This window comes from Pseudorca crassidens, chromosome 9 (genome assembly GCF_039906515.1).
Source record: "Pseudorca crassidens isolate mPseCra1 chromosome 9, mPseCra1.hap1, whole genome shotgun sequence".
In the NCBI taxonomy this organism is placed as follows: Eukaryota; Metazoa; Chordata; class Mammalia; order Artiodactyla; family Delphinidae; genus Pseudorca; species Pseudorca crassidens.
In genome coordinates this window covers 378,652-395,796 of record NC_090304.1, presented here as the reverse complement: position 1 = coordinate 395,796, position 17,145 = coordinate 378,652, and the positions used below count along the sequence as shown (strand labels likewise).

General features: G+C 47.4%; 1 protein-coding gene across 7 annotated transcripts; it reads left to right on the top strand.

The window, feature by feature from the left end:
• The first annotated feature begins 80 nt into the window (after window positions 1-80).
• On the top strand, window positions 81-17,124 carry SIRT3 (sirtuin 3). Of its 7 annotated transcripts, none has more exons than XM_067747708.1 (7): window positions 81-466; window positions 5,442-5,627; window positions 5,710-5,942; window positions 7,638-7,738; window positions 13,492-13,653; window positions 14,836-15,045; window positions 16,616-17,124. In XM_067747708.1, exons 2-7 carry the CDS (start codon window positions 5,581-5,583, stop codon window positions 16,643-16,645), a joined length of 783 nt encoding a protein of 260 aa, XP_067603809.1. In that variant the 5' UTR covers window positions 81-466; window positions 5,442-5,580; the 3' UTR covers window positions 16,646-17,124. The 7 variants fall into 7 exon arrangements, with proteins under 7 accessions (XP_067603809.1, XP_067603806.1, XP_067603810.1 ...); XM_067747705.1 differs by lacking the exon at window positions 81-466 and adding an exon at window positions 740-873; XM_067747709.1 differs by lacking the exon at window positions 81-466 and adding an exon at window positions 749-873 and having other exon boundaries at window positions 5,450-5,627.
• Window positions 17,125-17,145: the final 21 nt, after the last annotated feature.

Here is a 17,145-nt window from a genome sequence, read left to right as displayed (position 1 = left end):
TACGCGACGTGGGGCGCTCCTGGTTGTCATGGTAACCGTGCCTATTTCCTTCGGGCAGAGTTCTCCTCAAGATTTGTACCGGAATCCCCTGGCAGCTGGCCGTGCTACTCTGGCGTTGAAGAGTACGGGCGCCTGGGTCGAACCAGCCATCGACTGGCTGTGTGGCCTCGGCCTTTGTGACCCAGTGTTCCCGATTCAAGTGGGATGATAACAATACTACCTTCTTAGTAGTGGCTTTCGAGGACTAAGTATAAATATGATGCCTGTCCATAGAAAGCACTCCCAAAGTGTTAGTTATCATCGCCATCTCAATTGAAAAAAGCTGGGAGCGAGGGTAGAGAAATGCAGGTTCCTGGTTTGGTCTCGGGTACCAGAGGAGGGAGATCATCAGACTAGGAAACCGGCCCCACCTTCCGTCCACCTCCACCTGGGCTGCCGGGGCCGGGAAAGAGAGCGCGAGGCTGTGGCAAGGGCTTGCGGGAGCGGGGCGCTGGGGGACGGGGAAAGAGAGCGCGAGGGTGTGGTAAGGACGCGCTGGGGCGGGGCGAGGGTGAACCGAGAGGGGCGGGGCGCGCTGGAGGTGGGGAAAGAGAGCGCGAGGGTGCGGTAAGGACGCGCTGGGGCGCGGCGAGGGTGAACCGAGAGGGGCGGGGCGCGCTGGAGGTGGGGAAAGAGAGCGCGAGGGTGTGATAAGGCCTTGCAGGGGAGGGACTTTCGGGGGTGGGGCGTGCTCGGGGGCGGAGCGCGCACGTGACCCCTGGGCGCCTGACGCTGCGGGCTCTGGAGGAACATGGCGCTGTGGGCTTGTTCGGTTGTTCCCGCCCTCAGGCTTTGGGGCCTGGGAGGTGCGCGGCCCTGGACCCGCCGGCCTTGGTTTGTTCCGGGTGACGGCGGCGGCGGGGGTGGCGGGCGGGGCCCAGGGCGGAGACTGACCCGCTCCGGGGAGCGGGGGTGTCAGGCTTCCCCCTGCGTGGTCGGCGGGACGATTGGAGGACCTGAAAATGGCAAGTCCCTGCTCACGCGGCCCTGAAGGGTGTTCCGGAGACACCCATGGCATTGGTTTCTCGTTTCTTCCCGGGGTATTTTGGGCGTGTATAAGCAACATTACTTGTTTATTCTTGACATCCCGCCCCCTTTTTAGTTAGATTCTATTCTGTACCTGTTCTTTTTTACTTAACATGTCTTGGAGTTACTTCCATTCTAAACAAATGTTTTCTGAGCCTTTTATACTAATCTGTAGAATTCCATTATATGGATGTTTCATACTTTAACGAGTCTCTTGTTGAAATGGGTTCTAATCTTTAGTTATTACAGATAATGCTGTGTTGAATAACCTTGTTTGTACCTCACTTTTTGGATAAATTTCTAATAGTGGAACTCCTGCGTCTACATTTTATTGCCCCACATAAAGGTGGTGCAGTTAATACTCCCACCAGCGTATGTTCATACCCCTTCACAGGTTCATACACAATAATTGCACATTTTGAGTTCTTGTCTAGGAACTGAACCTACAAGTGGAAAAATCTTAAGGCCCATAGTTGCTAATCGGAGTAGTTAGGAAACTAACTTAAATGCCCACTAATGGGCAAGTGTTTACGTAAATAATGGTACGTTCATTTAATGCCTTCTTACACAACTACCAAAAATATCGAAGTTTCATAAAGAAATACCAAGGAGGAGTCTTTCTTTCATCCAAGAAACTTTTAATTGGACTCATTATCTACCAGACTGTTCTAGATGCTAGGATGGAGCCGGGGTCAGACAAACTGTTGCCTCCATGGAGCTTATTCCAGTTTCAGAATCTGCAGGCAGTTGTGTGGGTGGGGCATGGCTAAACAGTGACCCGGGCCACCAGGTGCTGATCAGGAGACCGCCATCATTCAGTAAACCCTGCTCCCACTCTCCCCACCCGCTGCTCCCACCATCAAGCAGAAGGCTGGAGGGTGCCTGCGAGGAGCAGTCCGTTTGCACAGGCTGTCTGCAAGTTGGAAGCTGTGCCTTTTTAGGGCTCTTATAAGAAATTGTCCTTTGTTGCCGTTTCCCAGGCAGCACCCATGCTTGCCCCTCAGAGCACCCCTACTCCCAGTAACTCTCATTCCATGTAGCATATACTTTAAGTCATTCAGTATGTTCTAGACATTCGGCAAAATTCTGCCGGGTGTTTTTCAGCAACAGACGTTTCACTGATGTAGATGAGAAATACACATCAAGTACCCTGAGTAATACCTTGCATGCAAGTAGGCACTCAGCAATGGTAATGACTTCTACAACATGGGTATTTTTTCAACACCAGCAAGCAACTCTCCGCTTTTCCACAGACACCGACGGGGTGTCAAATTTAACTGAATTCTGCCTCTGTCAGCCTGGAGATAGCACCAGCTTCCACAGGTTAAGGGCTCAGTCCCACAAGACTGACACCACTTCAGCCGCCAGTCCAGGTTCACCTGTCCTTCTGACGAACTGACTGCAAATCGGAGGTTCCCACGACCCCCTCCTCTGGTTGGATTCACTTGCTAGAGCGGCTCACAGAATTCAGGAAACCAGTTTACTTACTAGATCGCGGGTTTATTATAAGGGATATTAAAGGATATGAATGAACAGCCAGATGGAGAGATATGTATATAGGGCGAGGTTTGGAAGGGTTCTCAATACAGGAGCTTCTGTCCCTGTGGAGTTTAGGGCCTGGCACGTGGAAGCTTTCTGGTTCACCAACCTGGCAGCTCTCTGAACCCCCTCCTTTTGGGTTTTCATGGAGGCTCCAACCCTCTAATTGTGGTCGGTCCCCCTGGCAACTATATCCCCATCCTTAGGGGATTTCCAATAGTCACCTCATTAACATAAACTCAGTGTAGTTGTGAGAGGCTTGTTATGAATAACAAGACACCCATTTCACCTTCACGGCTCTAAAGGGATTTTAGGAACTGAGGCCAAAAGGCCAAATATTGTAACGAAAGATGCTCCCGTTGCTCTTAGGAAATTCAGAGAGTTCTGGGACAGAGACCAAAATATATATTTATTATAAATCACAGTATCACAACTTCCCTCTCATTCCTTTTGCATTTCTCATAATAATTTGCATTTAGGAGGAGCTCAGTAAATGTTTGGGTGAGGACCTTAGGTGAATAGATGTTGTTGATGCTGTGTGCAGGGGGGCATTTAATAGCTGTGGTTGGAACCAGAACCTTCTCTTTCCTTCCTAACCATCTGACTGGTTTTCATCGGAAAACCCTCTTTGGAGATTTCATTGACTTTTGCACTCAGAAGAGCTGCCTTCACAGGTGATTTTATGCAAGTCTTTGATGCAGCAGAACTCTCTTCAGAATCTAGGGGCCTCTCTGCAAGAGCCTGGGGAGGAGTGGGGAAGCATTGTTTTCCCTGCTGCATCTATTTCCTGTACTTTCTGCTGGGAGGTTTACAGCTATGGATTTTTTTCAAAAGACTGTAGGAATCGTCTCTGGCTCCCTTGCTTTTAGCTTCGGCAGCTGAGGCTCAGGGTGCTTGAGCGACTTGGTGAGACAGGCAGTGAGCTAGGGCTGTGCCTCTCCTTTTGGTGCCCTCGGCCCTGCCTCTCCTTGCCACGTTCCTCTTTCTCATCACACACCTTTCTGAGGTCTTTCTTTGGAAAACCAAGATGATGCTTTGTGTGTCAGGAGAGGCATCACAAATGGACTGAGTGGCCAGCAAGCCCCTGAGTTGCACTGTCATTTACCCCAGAGTGGAGTGTGAGAGTGCAGGAAGGGAAGGGGTGACAGGCACCCTAAAGGGAGGAGGGGGAGCCAGCACTGTCACCTTTCAGAGGAGGGCGAAGTGACTTCTCACCGGGTTCATCAGTGGCTTCATGAAGGAGGTGGCCTTGACTCTGGGAGACTCTGGACACGCTGAGGTGGAAAAAGGGCTTTTCAGGCAAAGGAGCTGGGTTTGGGGTGTATACGAGAACCAGGAGAGGAGGGGTCTGTGAGAGGGAGTAGCGGGGTTGAAGCCATCACTGGGGCGGGGTGTGTTGTGCTAAGATGTTAGGGTGCTCTGGCTGGCAGAGGGCGTCTGGGCAAACCTCACCAGCCGTGTGTAAGCAGGTGGGTCTGTGCAGATTTTTCAGGAACAAGAGAAAAACCAAAGACAGAGCAAACAAGGGAGTGAGTTAGGGTCGCACTCCTGGAAGATGAGCTCTGGGTTGTCCTGACCTGTGTGTAAAGATGTGCTCTAGCGTGCCTATTTCTTGCTTGTATCACAAATGAGTAAAATAAATACTGTTTCCTGTTTTTATGTCTGTATTCACTTTAGAGTTATCAGTCATTTGGGGAGGGCTGTCCTTTCAGTTGGTTTAATCTCTTTTCCTGTCAGGGTGGAGGGCGATGTCCTGGAGGCGGGTCATCAGGCCCTTCTCCTGGAGGATGGGTGTGGTAGCTGCCAGCCCTTGGCGTGTGAGGAAGGTGCCCTGTGTGGTGGGGCTGGCCGTCTTGAACTCTGGGTGAGCTGCCAGAGTGATGCCAGGCGGTGATGAAGTTGTGCAGCTCAGGCAGCTGCCAGATGAGGGCCCCGAGAGCAGATCAGTAAACCCAGAAGGCCTTCAGGCCCGCACTCGTCTCTAGCCTGCGCGCCCCCAGTGGCTGCAGACTCGCTTCAGTGGAACGTTTTTCAGGTGTCGCTCCAGGCTCTGTGCTGTCTGTGTTGCCCTCGTCTTCTTCCGGGTGCTTTCCTGGGTTTGGAGTCACTTACTGAGTCCTGATGCCTCTCCGAAGCCTGTGACTTGTTTATTGTGTGTCTTGCTCTTTTTGTGTGTGGAAGAGCACCTCACCCCTGACCGTTAAACTTGTTGAGAGCGTCTCAGCTCCTGGTCTCTGGAGTTTTGCGGGGAGACCCCGAGGTCCAGTCTGCCCACTGCCTTGCCTGGGTTCTGTGACTTGTTTGGCTGCCATGTAACATGAGCAGCCTCCTGAGTAGTTGCGGACGTTGAAGTTTCTGCAGCAGTTTGAATCGCTCACTGTTAGGATATGAATGTTTGTTTTTGGAATGGTCTCTTGAACCCACTTATCATCCTGGTAATATTTGGTGTAAAGTCTGAGATGTTTAACTTTCTTTAAATGTCACTGAGTATTTGTCACGTCCCAGGTATGTTAGGGTGTATGGCTCTGCAGAGAGTATCCCCAGAGACCCCACAAAGGGATGCCCTTGGCTCTAGCTTGAGCCTTCAGCACTAGCCTTTGATAACAGGAATTGTGAAATGATACTTTCCTTATTTGCACAGTTGCTATTAACCTGAAATACGTCTTGATTTCTGAGTTTGTATTTTATCCATGGTGAGAAAGGTGGTCGTTTGGGGGGCAGGAAGGAAGTGTGCGGTCATTCTCAGTGGTGGGGTTGGGGAGGGGAGACATGGCTCATTCTTGCTAGCATGAACTGGATTATCATCGGTTACGTGACTGCTCTCCTTTTCCTGTCAGTGTTGCAGGTGGAGGAAGGCCCATATCTTTTTCTGCCGGTGCCTCAAGTGTCTCTGGAAGTGGAGGCCACAGTCAGAAGTTTCTCCTGCAGGACATTGCTGAGCTGATTAAAACCAGAGCCTGCCAGAGGGTGGTGGTCATGGTGGGGGCCGGCATCAGCACACCCAGCGGCGTCCCAGACTTCAGGTGCCGTGCAGTCCCCATGCACCTCCCTGGCTGCCTGGGGCTCTCTCCTGAAGGGCTCAGAGCCTCTTGCTTCTCTCTGCAGATCTCCAGGGACCGGATACTACAGCAACCTCCAGCAGTACAAGATCCCCTACCCCGAGGCCATTTTTGAGCTCTCATTTTTCTTTCGCGATCCCAAGCCGTTTTTCACTTTTGCCAAGGAGCTGTACCCTGGGAACTATAGGCCTAATGCCACTCACTACTTCCTGCGCCTGCTCCATGACAAGGGGCTGCTTCTGCGGCTCTACACACAGAACATCGATGGGCTTGAGAGAGGTGAGACCTCTGTCCTGTCTCACATCTTCTCACTCCTGCAGGGAAGGCTCAGGTGCCTGTTTCTGGGTGGGGCTGAGGCCCAGTGCTTATTCCCCATCCTTGTGACTGATTTTGAGCCAAAAAGTTTTGCCTTTGTCCCCCAAAAAAATGTCCTCTGTGTGTTTAAGTATCACTGTTGGGACCTCATTGGTGGACCCATTTTCTGGGCTGTGAGTTTGGGATAGAACTAAAGTTGACATTGGGAGCTTCTGATCCGTTGATTTCTTTTCTTTTTATATGTATATATTTTAAAATATTTATTTATTTATTTATTTGGCTGCATCAGGTCTTAGTTGTGGCACACAGGATCTTTGTTGCGGTGCGTGGGCTTCTCTCTAGTTGTGGCGCACGGGCTCCAGAGCACGTGGCCTCAGTAGTTGCGGTACACAGGCTCTCTAGTCGTGGCACGTGGGCTTAGTTGCCCTGCGGCATGTGGGATATTCGGTCCCCGACCGGGGATCAAACCCATGTCCTCTGCATTGGAAGGCGGATTCTTAACCACTGGACCACAAGTGAAGTCCCCTAATGATTTCTTTTTTAAAGTTTTCATTATGGGATTTTCCGAGCACACAAAAATGAAGAGAAGAATGTAATGAATCCTCATGTCCTCATCACCTCATCATGGCTAGTCCTGTTTAATCTGTGTCCTACCCCACCTCTCTCTCACCCCCAACTATTTTGAAGCAGATCCCTCTCATCATAAATTTAATACATAAATCTAGCAATGGATATCTTTAGAAGATAAAGACTTTTAAAACACAACCATGATATTGTCACACAGAGAAATCACTCATAATTCCTTAAGTTCATCAAACTCAGTGTGTGGTGATTTCTTGACTGTCTAGGTGGCGGCCACAACCAGTGATTCATGGGTCATACTGTCATACAGACCGCTGGCCGTGCACCCTAGAGAAGCAGTTGCCAGGGCCTCTTCTTACGTGCAGTGACGCTGACAGGTGCTGACAGGCAACTCTCAGCAAGCCAGCGGCAGCTCAGCCAGGCTGTGGGTGTGTTGTGATTCGAAAAATGGAGTTATCTCGACTCCAGGAAAATGTTGCTTTGCTAGAAGGACTCTACAGCTTGGAACCACATAGGCAGCAGTGAATACCCCATGGGGACAGTCTCTCTCCTGGAGTTGCAGCAGGGCAGGCCTTGTGGGAAGGCGGGAGTGTGTGGCTGTGAGCTTCGGCGTATGTACAGTGAGGACAGTGGGAAACCACTGCAGCTAGGACCAGGTCTGTGTACCTACAGTCTTCCAGAGCTGACGGTGATAACAAAAACTTCATGATAAGTTACCTTTTGTCTGTTTTTCTACAGGTTTTTGGAAATGTATTTATAATATTTTCTCACTTTTACTAGGTGTCTGTAGCATAGAAAATGTTTTTCTTAGTATTGGGTGTACTTTTATCTGGACTTAAATGTTTTTTCTACTGTGTTTTCACAGGCTTTGTTTTAACTGTGATTCGGCTCCATGTTGGAGCTTCACCCCTGAGGTTATTCTGATCAGTGGGTGTCGTTTGTAGGTGACAGAGGCGGGGCCGTCGGGCTTCCACCAAGGGCGGTGACTCCTGGAGGGCCTGCTCAGCCCAGAGGTTACACTAAGGGGCTTCCGCCCAAGCTGGGGGCAGCAGCACTTAGCTTTGGTTTGAATTTCAGCGTCTGGCATCCCTGCCTCAAAGCTCGTTGAAGCTCATGGATCCTTTGCCTCTGCCACCTGCACCGTCTGCCGAAGACCCTTCCCAGGGGAGGACTTTTGGGTGAGTTGTCACACTGACAGTTCTCTCCCTTCTGCCTTTCTCACTGGGAGTAAGCTGGAGAAGCGGTGTTGCATAAGCATCATGTCGGAAGGACAACAGAACAGTAATACTAGGAAAATATTTTTAATATGTACTTGTAAAAAATTAAGGCAATACAAACAACAAAGATTTACGGTATAGCATAGGGAACTATACATTCAATAGCTTTAATAACCTATAAGGGAAAAGAATAAAAAAAGAATATGTATACATACATATATATACACATGTATAACTGAATCCCTTTGCTGTACACCTGAAACTAACACAATATCGTAAACCAGCTGTACTTCAGTTTTTTAAAAATGTGCAAGTCCTAACTCCCAGTACCTGTAAATATAAACTTATTGGGCCATAGGATCTTTTCAGATTAAAAAAAAAATAAGGCAATAGAGAAATATATAGGGAAAAATGAATCTGCCTTCATCCAGTTCCTGTAGCCCACTTTTAACAGTTTGGTGTATAATGTTCCAGGCCTTAAAAAAAGAAAGATATGTATATACAAACATACATGCACACTTCTGGGTACTTACACCCACACACAGTTACAATTTTTTTTCATTAATGGGGTCATTAAGATTAATGTGCAACATGCTTTGTCACTGAGCAAAATTTCATGGATATTTTGTGTTAATAACTACAGCTCTACTTACTGTTTTTAGTAACTATAGAGCATTCCATTTAGCAATTCACCTGTTGTGGGATATATTATGATGTTTGTGATTTTTACTATTAAAAATAATACAGTAATGATACCCATGTTTACACCTCTGTGTACTTCTGGGAATATTTGGGAATAGAATTTTTTTTTTTTTAATTTTATTGAAGTATAGTTGATTCACAATGTTGTGTTTAATTTCTGCTGTACAGCAGAGTGACCAGTTATACATATATATATTCTTTTTCACATTCTTTTCCATTATGGTTTATCACAGGATATTGAATATAGTTCCCTGTGCTATACTGTAGGCCCTTGTAGTTTATCCATCCTATATATAATAGTTTGCATTTGCTAATCCCACACTCCCAATCCATCCCTCCCACACCTCCCTACCCCTTGGCAACCACAAGTCTGTTCTCTTTCTCTGTGAGTCTGTTTCTGTTTCGTAGATATGTTCATTTGTGTGGTATTTTAGATTCCACGTATAAGTGATATCCTATGATATTTGTCTTTCTCTTTCTGACTTACTTTGCTTAGTATGATAATCTCTAGGTCCATCCATGTGGCTGCAAATGGCATTATTTCAGTCTTTTAAATGGCTGAGTAATATTCCATTGTATATATCTATATATACCACATCTTTATCCTAGAATGGGTTTTTTTTGTTTCTTTTTTTTTTTTTTTTTTTGCGGTACGCGGGCCTCTCACTGCTGTGGCCTCTCCCGTTGCGGAGCACAGGCTCCGGACGCGCAGGCTCAGCAGCCATGGCTTACAGGCCCAGCCGCTCCGCGGCATGTGGGATCTTCCCGGACCGGGCCACGAACCCGTGTCCCCTGCATCGGCAGGCGGACTCTCAACCACTGCGCCACCAGGGAAGCCCTGTTTGTAGATTTTTTCATGATGGCCATTCTGACTAGTGTGAGGTGATACCTCCTTGTAGTTTTGATTTGCACTTCTCTCATAATTAGTGATGTTGAGCATCTTTTCACGTGCCTCTTGGCCATCTGTATGTCTTCTTTGGAGAAATGTATATTTAGGTTAGGTCTTCCGCCCATTTTTGGATTGGGTTGTTTGTTTTTTTGATATTGAGTTGCATGAGCTCTTTGTATATTTTGGAGATTAATCCTTTGTCCGTTGATTCATTTGCAAATATTCTCTTCAATTCTGAGGGTTGTTTTTTCATCTTGTTTATGGTTTCCTTTGCTGTGCAAAAGCTTTTAAGTTTCATTAGGTCCCATTTGTTTATTTTTGTTTTTGTTTCCATTACTCTAGGAGGTGGGTCAGAAAGGATCTTGCTGTGATTTATGTCAAAGAGTGCTCTTCCTGTGTTTTCCTCTAAGAGTTTTATAGTGTCCGGTCTTACATTTAGGTCTTTAATCCATTTTGAGTTTATTTATTTATTTATATACAGTTGGTTTTTTTTAATAGTTTTTTTTTTTTTTTAGATGTTGGGGTAGGAGTTTATTAATTATTTATTTTTGCTGCGTTGGGTCTTGTTTCTGTGTGAAGGCTTTCTCTAGTTGTGGCAAGTGGGGGTCACTCTTCATCGCGGTGCGCGGGCCTCTCACTACAGCGGCCTCTCTTGTTGCGGAGCACAGGCTCCAGACACGCAGGCTCAGTAGTTGTGGCTCACGGGCCTAGTTGCTCCGTGGCATATGGGATCCTCCCAGACCAGGGCTCGAACCCGTGTCCCCTGCATTGGCAGGCAGATTCTCAACCACTGCGCCACCAGGGAAGCCCCATGAGTTTATCTTTGTGTATGGTGTTAGGGAGTGTTCTAATTTCATTCTTTTACATGTAGCTGTCCAGTTTTCCCAGCACCGCTTATTGAAGAGACTGTCTTTTCTCCGTTGTATATCCTTGCGGAAGGTGGATTCTTAACCACTGGACCACTGGGGAAGTCCCTAGAATGGGTTTTTTAAAGTAGAGTAAGATAGGGTGGAAAATCTTAAATAAAGATGAAATTCTGAAATATCAACATGGCACAGGATCCTGTCTTTTATTTTTTATTGAGGTGAAATTCACATAGCATAAAATTAACCATTTTAAAGTGTACCGTCTATTGGTATTTAGTACATTCACTGTGTTGTGCAACCGCCACCTCTATCTAATTCCAAAATATTTTCATCACCCCAAAGGAAAACCCTGTATCCACTAATCAGTCAACCCTATTCCCTTCCTGCCCCCAACCCCTAGCAACCACTGATTTTTAAAAAAATTCTATTGGAGTGTAGTTGATTTACAGTGTTGTGTTAGTTTCAGGTGTACAGCAAAGTGATTCAGTTATACATATACATATATTCATTCTTTTTCAGATTCTTTTCCCGTATAGGTTATTACAGAATATTGAGTAGAGTTTCCTGTGTTATACAGTAGGTCCTTGTTGGTCTATAGTAGTGTATATATGTTAATCCCAGGCTCCTAATTTATCCCTCCCTACCACGTTTCCCCTTTGGTAACCATAAGTTTGTTTTTGAAATCTGTGAGGTCTGTTTCTGTTTTGTAAATAAGTTCATTTGTATCATTAAAAAAAATTAGATTCCACATATGAGTGATATCATATATATGTCTTTCTCCGTCTGACTTCCTTCACTTAGTATGGTAATCTCTAGGTCCATCCATGTTGCTGCAAATGGCATTATTTTGTTATTTTTTATGGCTGAGTAATATTCCATTGTGTATATGTACTACATCTTCTTTATCCATTCCTCTGTTGATGGACATTTAGGTTGGCAATCACGGATCTTTTTGTTGTCTCCATAGTTTTGCCCTTTCCAAAATGTCATAGAGTTGGAATCATACAATATGCAGCCTTTTCTCACTGGCTTCTTTCACTTAGCATTATGTATTTAAGGTTCCTCCATGTCTTTTCATGGCCTGATAAGCACTTTTTTTTTTTTAGGCTAATATTCCATTTGCTGGATGTAACACAGTTTGTTTATCCATTCACCTACTAAAGGACATCTTGATTGCTTTGGCAATTATGAATAAAGTTGCTATAAACATCCATGTGCAGGTTTTTATGTGGACATAAGTTCCTCTGGGTAAATACCAAGGAGCGTGATTGCTGAATGCTATGGTAAGACTGTGTTTAGTTTGTGTCTTCCCAAGGGGCTGCCCCATTTTGCATTCCCAGCGGCAGTGAATGTGAGTTCCTGTTGCTCCACATCCTCATAAGCACTTGGTGTTGTCAGTGTTCTGATTCTGGCCGTTCTTAATGGGTGTGTAGTGGAATATCATTGTTTAATTTGCAATTTCCTAGTGGCATATGATGTTGAACTTGCTTCATATGCTCATTTACCATCTGTATATCTTCTTTGGTGAGGTCTTGGGCTCAGTTTTTAACTGGGTTGCCCATTTTCTTATTGTTCTTTATCAGATGTGTCTTTTGCATATTTTCTCCCCGTCTGTGACTTGTCGTCTCATCCTCTTATTGTCTTTTCACAGAGGAGAAGTCTTTAATTTTAATGAAGCCTGACTTACCATATTTTTCTTTCATCGATCATCTTCTTCCAGATTGTGTTGGCTATTCTGAGTCTTTTGCTTTCCATATCAACTTTAGAATCAGTCTGTTGCTATCTATTCTCTGCATATTTTAAAAAACTTTTCTCTTTGGAGTTTTGCACTTTACTATGGTTTGTCTCCGTATGGATTTCCTTTTGTTTATTCTGCTTAAAAATTGTAGAGCTTTCTGAATCTGAGGTTTGATATCTTTCATTTTTGCTGAAAAATCTTCAGTCATGATCCCTTCAGACAGTGACTGCCCCACCATGTCGTGTCCTCTCTGTGTGGACCTTGGGTGAAACACCTCTGAGACTGGTTCACACTGTCCGCAGCCCTTGGCGGCTCTTTTCTACACCCATCCTGCTCCTCTTTGTGCTGCATTCTGAGTTCTCCTGATCTACTTTCCAGTTTATCAATATTCTGTTCTGTCATAGAGGATAAAGCCCTTCCACTGAGCTTTAATTTTCGATACTCTACTTTTTATTACTGGAAGTTCTATCTGGTTCTTTTTCAAATCCACGACATTATTTTGTAAGCTTTCTATCTCCAATAGATATTTCAAGCCTGTCTTTTTAAAAATTTACCCATAATATAGTTTCTAATCTGTATCTGCGAATATCTGAAGTCGTTGACCAGCCCACCTCTTTTGTCTGTTGTTTCTGCTGCTCCTTACTGGGTTCTGCCTGCAAAAACAAATCCCATTAGCTGTAAAGGTTTATCTTAGAAGCCAGGTGTCTTTTTCCTTAGTTTCCTCCTCTAATGTCTAGCCCAAGCATGAATCCAAGTGTAGCAGGATATAATAATAGCTTACATCTGCTTCACCTTGGCCTGCAAGGAGGAAGTCTGTGGAAAATGTTGTGACTCATAACTCCAGCCAGTGAGTTGAAGCCGACCTGAATGTCTTCAGGGCTAAGGTGATGATGTCAGGATCACTTCAGCTAAAATCAGGGACAAATTGAATAATGCCTGTTGTTGGCCAAATGCCTACAGAGTACTTCTGAGGACTATATAATCAGTACAGTTGACCTTTGAACACGGGTTTGAACTGTGTGGGTCCACTCATATGTGGATTTTTTTCAATAAATGTGTACTCCAGGACTACTTGATCCATGGTTGGTTGAACCACAGATACAGAGGAACCATCTGTACAGGGGGTTAACTAACTCTAAGTTCTGTATAGATTTTCATTTGTGCGGAGGGTTGGTGCCCCTGACCCCTGTATTGTTCCAAGTTCAGCTGTGTCTCCTCAGCACCTGCATATCTCTGATAAGCACCCCAGGTGCAGAGCGTAGTGTTCAGTGCGTTGGATATCGTGTGGTGTCCATGATCTGCTTTCAAATACTCCCCAAACTCTGGGGTGCTATATGAAACTGGCAGAGTGTCAGTAATTGCTGAAGCTGGGTTCATTATAGACAGGGGGCTTCACTGTACTACTGTCTCAGCTGTGGAACGCTTGACAGTTTCTCAATAAGAAGCTGGTTTTGCCTTTTCCGTTTAAAGTGTGTTGTGACAGCTTCCTTGGGCCCCCTTTCTCTCTGTGTCACCCCAGGCCGACGTGATGGTGGACACGGTCCCACGCTGCCCGGTCTGCACTGGCGTTGTGAAGCCCGACATCGTATTCTTTGGGGAGATGCTGCCCCACAGGTTCCTGCTGCATCTGGCTGACTTCCCCATGGCAGACCTGCTGCTCATCCTTGGGACCTCTCTGGAGGTTTGTCAGCAGGCCTTGCGGTGCACAGACATGTGGGGAGGAGGCTGGCGGGACGAGGCAGAGGAGGTGGGGCTGGTGGGACAGACGCTCTGGGGCCACACCTCTGGAAGATGAGTGGATTCAACATGCGAGGAGGCAGAGGTGTTCCAGGCCTAGAATGGGGAGCAGGGAGGATGCTCAGCGTTGGAGGTATCCAGAGTGCAGGTGGGCACAGTGCGCAAGGGGAAGGGGTGTGGGAGACGTGAGGCGGGAGCAGGTCTCCCAGGTCGTATCACAGAGACCGACCTTGTGTAGAGGCAGTGAAACCAGGGATGTAGCTGGTCATCCTCGGGATCAGAGAGACTTGGGGACAGGGACTGAAGTGAGCAGATGTCCAGGAGGCTGAGCACAGTCAGACTGCGGGGCTATGAGAGACGGCAGAGAGGGAACGGCTGGACTCGGAGCCTGGCGTCACTTTGAGGACCGAAGAGAGAGGTGTCTGTCTCTTCGTGGGGGTCAGGGCCTTTGCTGGGGAGGGGGAATCTGGATCAGGGATGCTGAGTGCAGTCCTGCACACGTGTGTTTGAGGGGCCTGGGAGATGCCTCCGGATTTGAAGCTCAGGAGACTTCTAAAGGACGTGATGAGACCCTGAAATGGGCTGCGCCTGATTGGATGCAGGCACCAAGGGGCAGAGGGGCCAGAAAGACCTGTGCCTGGGGCCCCAGCCAGTCAGAGGCCCAGAGCAGTGTGTTTCTTAGTGAACCTGCCTGCTGTGTGCCAGGCCCTGTTGCAGTGTGTGTGTCAGGACCCCCTCAGTGGTGGCCCCTCTGTGAGGGGCCGGGCGCTTGCTCTCAGGGAGCGAGACCAGATAGACGAGCTGTCATGTCACTGGTGAGTGTGGATGAGGAGGGCAGGTAAGGTGGTGTGCATGAACTTTAGCAGGGAGACCCACAGGACCCAGGAGATGTCGGAAGAGAAAGGGGGCGTGGATGAGAGGCAGGCTGGGGTGGGGGAACAAGGGCATCGAGACCCAGCGGTGGGAGTGCTACTGAAGAAATGAAACGGATGCTGGGTTTTCTCCATATCCAAGGTCTCACTGTCAGTCTGTGCTGTCCCTCCGAGGCTGCAGGGGCTGTGGCAGAAAGGTCCCAAGGGCTTGGGAGGGCGGGCACTGTGCTCCTCACGTTTGGGCAATTTTTCAGGTGGAACCTTTCGCCAGCTTGTCTGAGGCCGTGAGGAGCTCGGTGCCCCGACTGCTCATCAACCGGGACTTGGTGGGGTCCTTGGCTAGGCATCCTCGGGGCAGGGATGTGGTCCAGCTGGGGGACGTGGTTCACGGTGTGAAAAGGCTGGTGGAGCTTCTGGGCTGGACGGAGGAGATGCGGGACCTCATCCAGCGGGAAACTGGAAAGGTAGGGACTGCTGAGAGTCACGGGAGGGGCCATCTCTTCTACTCTGGGGTCTGGCCAACCGGGAGTGGCGCCCTCTGGCTAAAACAGTAGCAGTAATAGGTAATATTGCTGTTAGCCCTGCACCAGGCGCTGTTTGGCGCCATCTATGTGCTTAGGAATCGGGTGCTGTGATTCTTAACACCTCTGTTTAGAGATGAAGAAACTGATGCTTCGTTCCTGCTGAGTGGCAGAGTGGAGATGAGGGTCTAGGCAGACAGGGCTGTCGTTCTGCAGTCGTCACACTTCAGCTGTCTTTGTACCCTGAACTGAAGGAGCACTCCAGGATAAGATGTGATTCTGAAGTTCTCTGAACCTGTGTGGGATGATGCTTTTAGGAGATAATCAGAGTGAGAGGAGTTGACGTATCATCTGCTGAGCGTAGAAAGTCAGAGAGCCTTGATCTCTCTAGATGTCAAACCTCCTATAAACAAGTGAGGTTACAGAAGATGCAGTTTCCCATGAGAATCAGTTAGCACGTGTAGCTTTGATGTGAGGGGTTCTTTTCTACAGGGGGCAGCATTAAGCATTTTAAGTCCAGTTGTCTCAAAGAGGATTATTTATGATGACAGCCAGGTTTAACACTGCTGGAAGTGGACTTCACTAGAATGCTGTAAGTTATATTCTTGCCATCTCGGGAAACCTCTCACCTTCTGGCTGTGGCTGCTTCAGGACTCAGGGCCATGAGTCAGCCCTTTCCTCTCACCTCCACTGGCAAAAGCCCCCAGCCTCTGGCTACAGCCTGATTTCTTACCAATTTGAACCAAAGCAAGAAGAATATGAGGCTTTTTAAAGATATAAGACTTTGCAGTTATATTGTTTTCATGATATTAGACATCAGTGCCTTTCAATCCAGAGTTTGGCTCTTAGGGATAAGATGTAGGACGGTGCCATTTCTCATCTCATTATATGGAGGAAATAAAGACCATCAAATGTTAAAGTCACGTTGCTGGGTCGCTTAATGGAAGCAGAGTCCGGCTAATACGGATGCTTACACTTTACACCTCGAGAGGAACCGTAGCAGATGCCTTGCTCACAGGGGAGTAGAGATCTTGGTCAGATCCGCCTGGCAGCTTACACAGGAGCCTTGGGTGGCTGACTTCCTACTTCCATATAACAGCAAGACAAAGTCAAGTAGCCTCTATAGACGTTTAGAATTAGAGTCCTATAGGATTTGACCTGTGCTATTTTCTAGTTCCACAGAAATTTGTGTAAAGTTACGATTTTAGGGGTTTACTTATTTTAAAAGAGTTGCTGTCCAAGAATAAACACTAAGGGATGAGCTGAAGTCTAAGCTGGATTACTTTTCCAAACAGTGAGCGTACGTGAGTACGTCTCGCCTGGTTACTTAAGCGAAGCCCTCCACTTAGCCGCCCAGTTTTGCCCAGCCCTGCTGGCATCGTCTTAACTTGGTTGAACAGCAGCATTTGCGGACAGAAAAGCTTCCGTTTTAGGAAATAATTCAATTCCAGGCCCTGAGATGTGCCCAGGTATGTTTTCAGATAACCAGTTTCCTCTCTCCTTTGTGCTCCAGCTTGATGGTTGGGACAAATTAGGAGAGTGAGGGCTGCTCCTCACGCCAGAAAGGGCTACACGGGAGCCACTGCCCACTTCTGACGAGCCCTCTGCCTGAAGAACAGCTCGGGCACGCTTACAAATTTTGGCTGAACCAGAACATGTGACCTGAGGCTGCCCCTGGAGTGTCTTCCCAGGTCATGAGTCTGTGCACTCGGGGCCACCCCAGCCACAGATGTGCAGGAGCTGCCTGGCCTGACTTTTTGCTGAAGCTCTTAATGCCACAAGCGTTCTTCTGATGGTCAACCTCTTGGACTCAGACAACCTGGAACCCCAGACTGGACTCCATCTGAAGGGCAGGTTTAGCATCTGTCCACTTGGGTCGAGCAGCCCCAGTCACACCCCAAGTGTGGGCCTGGGTCCCAGGTAATGCACTAGGGTTTTCTAGCGCGGTGGCCTCTTTAGTAGGTTTATTTTTAGAGATTGTCCTTCATTTCTGGCATGAAGTAAACTAATAGAGAAACTGGGCATCCCTTCATTTTTGTCTCC